General features: G+C 47.7%; 1 protein-coding gene across 1 annotated transcript; it reads right to left on the reverse strand.

Annotated features, from left to right (window-relative positions):
* Positions 1–7,860: 7,860 nt before the first annotated feature.
* LOC103361871 (forkhead box protein B1-like) lies at positions 7,861–8,769 on the reverse strand. Its single transcript, XM_008288078.1, has one exon. The coding sequence runs from the start codon at positions 8,767–8,769 to the stop codon at positions 7,861–7,863; it is 909 nt and encodes a 302-aa protein (XP_008286300.1).
* Between the last annotated feature and the right edge of the window lie 684 nt (positions 8,770–9,453).

Below are 9,453 nucleotides of genomic sequence, written 5' to 3' on the forward strand. Positions count from 1 at the left end.
TCCACCGCACCATCAACTTTATCTACTGATTATTTCTCAGTTTATTTTCCCTTTTTGCAACTAAAGTGCTTCAGGCTAGCTAACAGTTTAGCTTAGCAGCTCAGGAATCCAGGTCAGGTGAGCTAATGGTTCAGTTCAGAAGCTAAAACAGTTAGCATCAGTTAGCATCAGTTAACAAAGGCTCATTTTTATAACTAAGTCATTTAATTTAGCGGCAGTTGGAATCAGGTGTTTAGCTTAAAGGCTAAAATAATTTATATGGTTCAGCTACTAAACAGTTCAAAGGTTTGTTTTAGTGGCTGAACACCTGGACAGGTGAATGAAAGCCGTCAGGTGAGCTGGTGTTCATGAGCTGTAATAGGTGGAGTCCTGTTGAGTCCTGGAAGCTGTCCGACATGCAGATCAACTCTCGGTTCGGTCTCGTTTCCAGTGATTCAGAGTTCTGCCGGGATGTTAGTTTAGAAATGAACCTCGTTATGAGCGACTAATTAGCTCATCTCAGATTTTCTAAATAGATTTTTTTGCTAAATTTTTTAGGATTTTCTTGCCAAATCTTTTAGCCTTTCATGTTAAACTCCAACGTGTCGGCTAAATACTAGTAAATCATGTAATTATTCAGGAGGTGTTAATTAAACATCCCTCTGCTGTGAAGCCACACGTGTGCTTAGCGTGTCAGAGGCGTGTTTATCCGTCTCGTTTACAGCCACTCAGGGGAAGCCGTGTTATTTGGGTCACACATGAAATCAAACAGCTTCACCTCTCGCTGAGACGGATGATTTATTCAGACGCTGGCAGACGCTCGCTCGGCGACAGATTGTGTTCTTGGTGATGTGCCTGAAGGCTCCAGGCTCAGCACAGACTCGGAGGTTAGCATAGCTTAGCGCTGACGCTCGGGGACGCTAACGCCTCTCTGAGCTCCAGAAACAAGACACAACATGTAAATCAGGCGAATGTGGAGCTGTTTGGACTCAGAGTGAATTCATTTGGACGCTGTTGGATTTATGTAAATAAGTGAAGTGATTAAATGTTTGATGGAGCTCCGGTCCCTCCAGACCGAGGAAAAAAGACAGAATACAATATAGACGCTGAGCTGTTGTGATGTGACACGAAACTAGCAGCTGGTTTCACTCAGATGATAGCATTCAAGTTAAATTAGCAGATAAAGAGGCTGGATTTAAGGTTAGCTAGTTTAGCAGCTAAAGTAAGTTCACATTAGCTACAGATTAGCTAACGCTTGGTTAGCTGCCCAAATAGTCTGGTTTCACTGAGTCGGTATTCAGGCTTCAGAGTTTGCGGCTCCGTTTGGCAGCTTTAAAAGTTTAGTCCAAGCTAACAGTTCAGTTTAACAGCTAAGCTACAGGTTAGCTATTAGCTCATTTTAGCAGCTGAAACTATTTAGCTCAAGCAAAGTAGCAGTTAAAGCAGCTAGTTTAGCTCAAAATGGCAAAACATCCCCATAAAGCAGCACAAAGGGCTGGTATTAGCATTAGCAGATGAGCTAGCTGCTGGGCTGAAGCTACCATGAGGGTTTTGGTTGTGCTAGCAGCTCGTAGTTCAGATGGTTTGCTGATGACAGGTTAGCGTGAGCTGCAGAGCTCCACTGTGGTGTTGGACTTTCTCTCCATCACTCATGTCATCGCGGCGTCTCAGCGACTGACTGATGCTCATCTGACGCCTCCAACCAAGCAGCAGGAATTCATATGCTGGGTCTAGAAACATCCAATCAGATCGCAGCGACAGGTAGCGTCTGTCAGGTGAGTGACAGCAGCCATCAGCAGCTCTCTGTTGACTTTGAAGGAGCTTCACTTTGATGCAGCAGCCGTTGAGCTCGCTGCAGGTCAACAAGTCGAAGGTCCCTCACAGGTGAGCGATCAATCAGCTGATCCGCCGCCGGAGGGTTCATCGGCACCCAACATCTGACGGGATCAATCGTTTGTCAAGAGTTATTTTCTCCCCTGAGGTCCTGAAAGAATCTGTCAACCTGTAGAGGAGCAGAGGATCCTGGAGAACCAGGACCTGGAGACACTGAAGGCTGAGTCATGATGTTTCCACATAGAAGTCAGACAGCGTTTACACCTGAGATCTACAGCAAACCACCACGACCTTCTGGACACGTCATCCAACCTGGAGTAGATATGGGAGGAAGATGTTCCTCCATCAGATGTAGAGATGTTCCTCCATCAGATGTCGAGATGTTCCTCCATCAGATGTAGAGATGTTCCTCCATCCAGCGCCTCATGACCTCTCCATGCTGCTGTACCTTTAAGCCGTGACGGTTTGGTGCCGTCTGCAGTCCACTGAATGCTTCATGGGTCTGGATGGTTGGTTCCTGTGGCTGGTTGGTTGCCATCAGAACTTCTGGGCTTGTTGTCAGCAGATGGATTCAAAGTGAAGGCGGCCGTCAGAGGAGCTGATGGAGACGTCTGCAGTCGTCCTTCTGCCTCCTCCTCATGTCTTATTGACGGCGTAGAAACCTTCTTTCACGGCGTTTCGTCATCTGATGAATCCATTCATCAGAGTAAATAAGCCATGTGCTGTTAGTCTGGGGGTTCTGCACAGCGTGTCATCATCATCATCATCATCATCATCTCCACCGTCTCCTCCTCGGCTTCATCTCACTTTGGTAATTAGTGTTTAGGTCGTCACGCCTCCAACCGAAGCCTCTAATTAAGCAACACGGACGGCAGCAGGTGATTAATTACAGACACTTCCTGCAGATCTCCGCTTTGGTGACGACGTTCTGAGTGTTCGGCTTCACTGGACTGAGCCTGAAGTCCAGAACCTTCAGAAGCTGCTTCTGTTCACACACCTGAGAGTTAAAGGAACAACTCTGACATTTAAAGCAGCGTTTGGACTCAGTGTTCAGGTGTGAATCCTGCACGTTGCTCAGCACCGTCTGGGCCTCACAGTACCAGTACCAGTACCAGTACCAGTGTTCTGTCCCAGGAAAATATCCTTCACCAACCCCACAGCAGCAGAGGAGAGCGCAAACATCTCAGAAACATCAGCATTAAGATCAAAAATGAACCCAAACGGTCCAGATCCTCCAGATCCTCTGGATGGAAGTAAAGCTCGTCAGTGGTTTGGTTCTCCGACCAGCAGGAACCCTGAGGAACACGTGTTAGCGTGTGAACGTCCAGCAGCTCCAGCTGAAGGTCAGTCTGAACTGTTCTAAAGTATTAAACACGTTTTCAGACTCGTTTTAACTCAGGACAGAACAGAACCCATCATGAGGTGGACCAGCTAACGCTAACGCTAGCTTTAGGTTTTAGCCTTTAAAGCCACAAACATCCTGAAGCTGCTGCGTTTTGTTCCTGGTTCTTCAGTGAAACATGTTCAGGTGAAAACAGGCTTCACTCAGACGGGATGTTTCCTAAACGCAGGACGTTAAAGGTGGTGGAGACCAAACACGGAGCACAAACAGCCAATGACAGCGTGAGACAGGATGTCAATCATCACCTGTAACGTGTTGCTTTAAACAACAATGATAATAATTTAAATCATGTTTATTATTTCTTCACTAATTCATTTCATGTGTTCGTTTGGTTTCTGACTGACTATGTTTGGTCCTAATTAATGTTCTTATTAATTAATTCTAGAATGAATCCGTTTGATTGGCTCTGGTTGTAGCTTGATCCTGAACCTGCTTCCATTCAGACCTGTAACTCTGTGATGAAGCGCTGCTGCTGCTGCTGGAGCTCCGGGTCTCTGTGGGATCAGCACAGTTCTGTTTGTGGCCCAGATCACTCCTCTGTGGTTCACTAAATGTTTCTCTGGCATCACTTGAACTCGTGTGAGCGCCGTTTGTCTTGTTGGTTCTGAGGCGCTCTGAGCAGGAATGTGAGTAACGGCACCGTTCTGCTGTTTAAATGCCATTTGTTCTACTTGTGTGTGGTCAGGAGGTGGAGGAGGTGGAGGAGGAGGTGGAGGCGGGGGCGCCGCAGACCCACATTTCTACGGTAACAGTCGCCGTCTCTCGGCAACACACTCAAAGACCTGAACGCATTGACGGAGCGCATTGTGTTCGGCACCACGAAGTGTTCACTGGATAATCCCTGACGGCCGCCCAGACGCTGCTGCTGCTCGCCGCCCGGACAGACCGGCTACTGTTCAAACACAGAACCACAGGACGGGTTCTGCTGCCTCAGCCGTCATCTTTCACACAGAACCGGGTTTTCTCTGTGGACTCACCGTGATGTTTGAACTGCAGCAGATTTCTTGAGTTGTGTTGAAGAAAAGATCATTTAGAGAGGATTTAAAAAAGGGTTTGAATGAGAAGACAACGTGAGAAGCAGAAAATAAAAGAACCGGATCAATGTGGAAATATGTGAAATAATAAACGGATCAAAGGACCAGAACCGGCTTTTGTTCAGATATGAAAAGTTGAATGACTCGTAGCTGGAGGCTCCATGGAAAGAAAACGATAGCGAACTGAAACCATCGTGTTTATCGGCTAACTTAGCGCTAAAAGTAGTAAACAGCTAAATGTAAAATCATCAGGCAGCTAGCTGAAATTAGCCTAAAATGCTTGACTAAAAGTGATCAATAATTACTGCATGTAATACAAGGTTAGCTAAAAATAACAAGTAGCTACATGTATGTTTTCAGGAGTTAGCGGTGAGCAGTCGACAAGCTACAAGTAAAAAGTAGTCCGTTAAAAACAATGCAAAGCTAGCTAAAAGTCATAAACAACAGGGAGCTAAAACTGAGAAACGGTGGCTAACAGGAAGCAACAGTTAGCTAATAGTAATAAATAGCAAGCTAAATATAGTAACTAGCTAGCTAAAAGTAATTAATTACGACAAGCAATGAATTATTAGATAAAAGAAAAACAATGTTAGCTAAGAGTAAGAACTATTTTGCTAATCGTTAGCAACAGGAAATGAATGTTAGCTAATCGGTCGCTAAAACTAAGAAATGGTCCCTTAAAGTAATAAATCATGAGCTACATGTGATAATTAGTAAACAGTCATAAGCAGTGAGCTGAAAGTAACAAACAGCTGGTTTAAGGTAACATATGAGCTAGCTCAAGAAATAAATCATGAAATGACAATAATTAATGATCAGATAGAAACAATACTCAGGTCAAAGTAATAAACTACAAATAACAAATTGTTCCCTAAATAAAAAGAAATTGTCACTTAAAGTCATAAATTGTTTTCCAAAAGTAATTATTAGCTAAAAAGAAGTAGTTAGAACGTAAAGGACAGGCGGCTAACGGTGATATTCTCGTTAGCTAAAAGTAATTAATAAGAGTTAAAAACAATAAATGAATGGCTTAAAGTAATAAGTAGCTACGCTAAAGTCATCAGAGTCAATAAATAAATATATATTATATTATATTGGATAACTGATAAAAATAAGAAATGTTCACGAATACCTTTTTAAAAAACAAAGTATTTGTATTTATTATTAATGAAGCTAAAAGTAACGGATTAAATGATTAAAACAGTTTGATGGCTCAAAAGAAGCCGATAAATGTTTTACAGACGAACACAGAACCCGTCTGATCAGGGATCAATCAACACGATCAGTTCTGGTGTGTCAGGAAATATCAGAATATTAATCAACAAACTGATCAGCGTGTTCGCTGAAGGCCGACGGGCTGCTGCAGAACCCAGTCTGAGGTTCAGTACCGAACCGGACCTGGTTTGTCCACCGATCAGTGGGTTTGATTGGACTGAACATGTGACGGTAAATGAAATGAAAAATACTGTCACAATTAAGTCACATGTAGGACGATTATCAGCCTGTTAACGAGCAGCAGCAGCTCCATGATGACAACGTTCAGAGAAATTCTGCAGCAGGTGGAAAATAATCAGAACTGAATTCAGGATAAAAGTGACGGTTCTGTAAAGTCCGGTCTGTTTAATTAATGCTGAATTATCTGATCAATAAGCAGATATTTATTGATGATGTATTGAGGGCTTTCTGTTGATCTGATTCCAGCCCGTCGCTGCTTCACGATGCTGGAAGTAAAAAGCTGAACCTTCAACATTTGCTTCAGTTCGTTTCCTCATTTTGCTGCTTTTCTGTTTTTCATCATGTCGGCGTTTAAAAGTCGAACCAGACGAGACGTCGCTCCGGAAAAATCCCTCAGAATGAAACCTGAGAGTCATTTACAGCCTCCGTTATTATTTAAAACAGAACCTGTGGACCCGTTTAAACACTGAACTGGACCGACGCGACACAAACACAGATTTTTAATCACATTTCTGTTCCTGTGGTTCTGATGATTTTAGTTCATCGTTCTGACGTTTATGAAGCTTCGTTTAATTCATTTAATTCCTTTAATTCATTTAATTCATTTAATTCCTTTAACACACAAACGCCTTCGGTTGAAACGTGAACATTCAACTAAATACGATCATTAAATAAATCTGGTTTTAATCTAAACTGTTTTTTTTTTTAAATGTCTTTAAACTAACAAACATTTTCAGCTTCACACATTCAGAACAAGATGAAATAAATCAGGAGTTTTAAATACGAGAACATTTAAATTACGTCAAATTCAACCAGATTAAAACATTTGTTTTAATAAATGAGGCAGTAAATTATTTTTATTTCTATTATCAGCTCGTGTTTCTGCTGTTTTTAGTTAAATGATGTTAAACAGAGAAGCAGCAGCCGAGAAACTAAACGAGGAAACGACCTGACGTTTGTCTCCATCGTTAATTTAACGTCAATAAAACGCATTAATTCATTCTTTTATTTTTAATAATTAGCTTTTGAGGCCAAACAGGAAAAATGAGCAAAGCGTCAAATTAAATCCACGTTTTCTGACTTAAAGACAGAAGAACTGAAACCCGTTCAGCTCAGGAGGAATAAATGGAGCCGATCTGAACCCGTCTGGTTCTGGACTCAGCTTCAGGGTTGGATCCATGAATTAATCTGAATTATTAGTTAATTAACTTAACGAGAGCCGGACTCGGGATCGGACACATTAATGGAATTAAAACATCAGCAGCACGGTGTGATAAAGGTTCTGATCCAGTGTGACGCCAGAACACATGAATCTGGTTCTGAGCTGAAAAATAAAGAGAACCGGCTGAGACACGACCCGGAGGACACCAGAACCTCTACAGGCCTTTGGGTTTGTTCTGATTACATCTACTGTGAAGAAGTGCAGGACTCGGACTCGGACTCGGACGGACCCGTTGTTTTTCCCGTGAAGGTTCTTTAATGAGCTGGATGAGCAACACAGTGCAGGAAGCTGCGGGTCGGTCTGGGTCATGCTTTGAGCTCCAGACGGCCCAGAAATCAAACCAACACTCACAAACACAGACCGGTTCTGTTTTCAGACAGCATGCAGCAGTACAAATACACAGACAGCGGCCCGGTTACAGCAAAGCCCAACCCGACAGCCCTACAAAACACCGAGAGTGAAAAAGTGCATCAGAGACTTCAGAACCTCGTTCATGGTCCAACACCTCCAGGGGTTGGTTCTGGGCTGTGCAGAACCTCAGACATAAATATACCATCAGTCTCAGTCCGTCGGTTCTGCTCTGGATTGTTCTTATCAAAATAAAGTCCATTTAAAAAGACACACGGTGCTGAAGGAGGTTCTGGTTCTGGAGAAGCCCGGCTGCTTTTCCTCTAAAGTGGAAAAACTTCACCTCCTCACAGGTTCTGCTTCAGTCCGGAGCAGAACAGAACCAGCACAAAGTGAGTCTCAGTGTGTCCAGTCAGGCCCGGAAGAAAAGACCCGGAACAAAGGTCCGGACCTTTGGCTCTGCAGGACCCAGCGAGCCCTGAACCAGTCCGGCAGCAGGAATGTGGACAGAACGGGACCGGGCCGGAGGTCAGAGGTCACAGAATGAAACGAAACCACGGATGGAACCAGCTTTGGACTCGGAGCCGTCAGTGGACCGCCACCGCGGGCTGCAGCGCCTCTCCGGGCGCCGCCGGGCTGCTCTGCCCGGTGGCGGTCTGCGGGGACGTGGGGCTCAGGGACTGGGGCGAGTTGGCCAGGAAGGCCGGGATGTGCGCCGGCAGCCCGGGCAGGCCGGGCACCGAGGCGGGCGTGGGCTTGATGGGCACCGGGATGGCGGGCAGCGTCTGGCCGTGGCAGATGGACTTGAGCGGCATCCCGTAGGCCGAGTAGTCGCTGATGGGCGCCGCCGGGTCCATCATCCCGGAGCCGTACATGTGCGGCCAGGCCGGGGCCAGCTGGTTGTGCAGCGGGTAGCCGGCGGGCGAGAAGGCCGCCAGGCCGCCCGGCATCTTGTACTCTCGGGCGATGATGTTCTCGATGGCGAACGGGTGCTTGAAGCCGGACGGCTGCGCCGCGGAGCTCAGGTTGTATCCGGCCGACATCTGCGGCAGGTGCGCGGCGGCGTGCAGCGCGCTGAGCCGCAGCTTGGCCTGCTGCTGCAGGTAGTGGGCGGCGTCCTGCGGCTTGCTGGGGCCCAGCGGGTCGGTGGGCTGCATGCTGCCCACCTTGAAGCGCTTCCGGCGCCGCAGAAAGCTGCCGTTCTCGAACATGTCGCCGCAGTTGGGGTGCAGCGCCCAGAAGCTGCCCTTCCCGGGCTGGTCCGGGCGGCGCGGGATCTTGATGAAGCAGTCGTTGAAGGAGAGGTTGTGGCGCAGAGAGTTCTGCCAGCGCTGCGTGTTCTCCCGGTAGTAGGGGAACCGGTCCATGATGAACTTGTAGATCTCGCTGAGCGGCAGCATCTTCTCCGGGCAGCTCTGGATGGCCATGGCCGTCAGCGAGATGTACGAGTACGGAGGCTTCTGGTCGCTGTACGTGTTCCGGCCCGGGCGAGGCATGGTTCTGCAGAACCGGACCGGACCGAGCCGGACCGGACCGGGTTCAGTTCAGTCCGAGGCTCGTGTCACTTTGAGCAAACTTTGTGCAGCAGCAGCTCCTCACTGCGCCTTTACGCAGCGCCGCTGCGCGCTGCCCCGCATCGCCCCGCACCGTCAGCCCGCTCTCACAAAGTTACGGCGGCAGCTGCTGCGGGTCTCTGTGGTTCTCTGCGGGTTTGTGCGGGTCTCCGGCAGCTGCAGCGCGGTGTCCGTGCTCCTCCTGGCCGCTGCTGAGCTGCGCTACGCGGCGGCTGCCTCCGTGTCCGGGTCTGTCCCGGGAGCGGCTGGACGCGGAGACACCGGAGCCTCATTAAAGAGGAACTTCTTCAGCGTCACGTGACCAGAGGGAGGGAGGGGCGGCGGGGCGGGGGGGCAGGGGGGGCTCCGGGGGGTTCATTTATTTACTCGGAACCACAACAAGAGTCCCGTTCAGTTGACGGCAGCAGGAGCCGCGCGGAGGAGCCTCCAGCCGGGGAGCAGCACCGGAGCCACGGCGGAGGTCTGAGAGTGTGTGTGTGTGTGTGTGTGTGTGTGTGTGTGTGTGTGTGTGTTGGGGCCTCTCACTGAGCTGCTCGTCGGTTCTTTCCTCCACAGTGAAGCCGAACCGCCGGAGCCCGACCAGGCGGAACCAGAACCGGCTCTCCG

This window comes from Stegastes partitus, unplaced genomic scaffold (assembly GCF_000690725.1).
Source record: "Stegastes partitus isolate 25-593 unplaced genomic scaffold, Stegastes_partitus-1.0.2 Scaffold540, whole genome shotgun sequence".
NCBI classification, from domain to species: Eukaryota; Metazoa; Chordata; class Actinopteri; family Pomacentridae; genus Stegastes; species Stegastes partitus.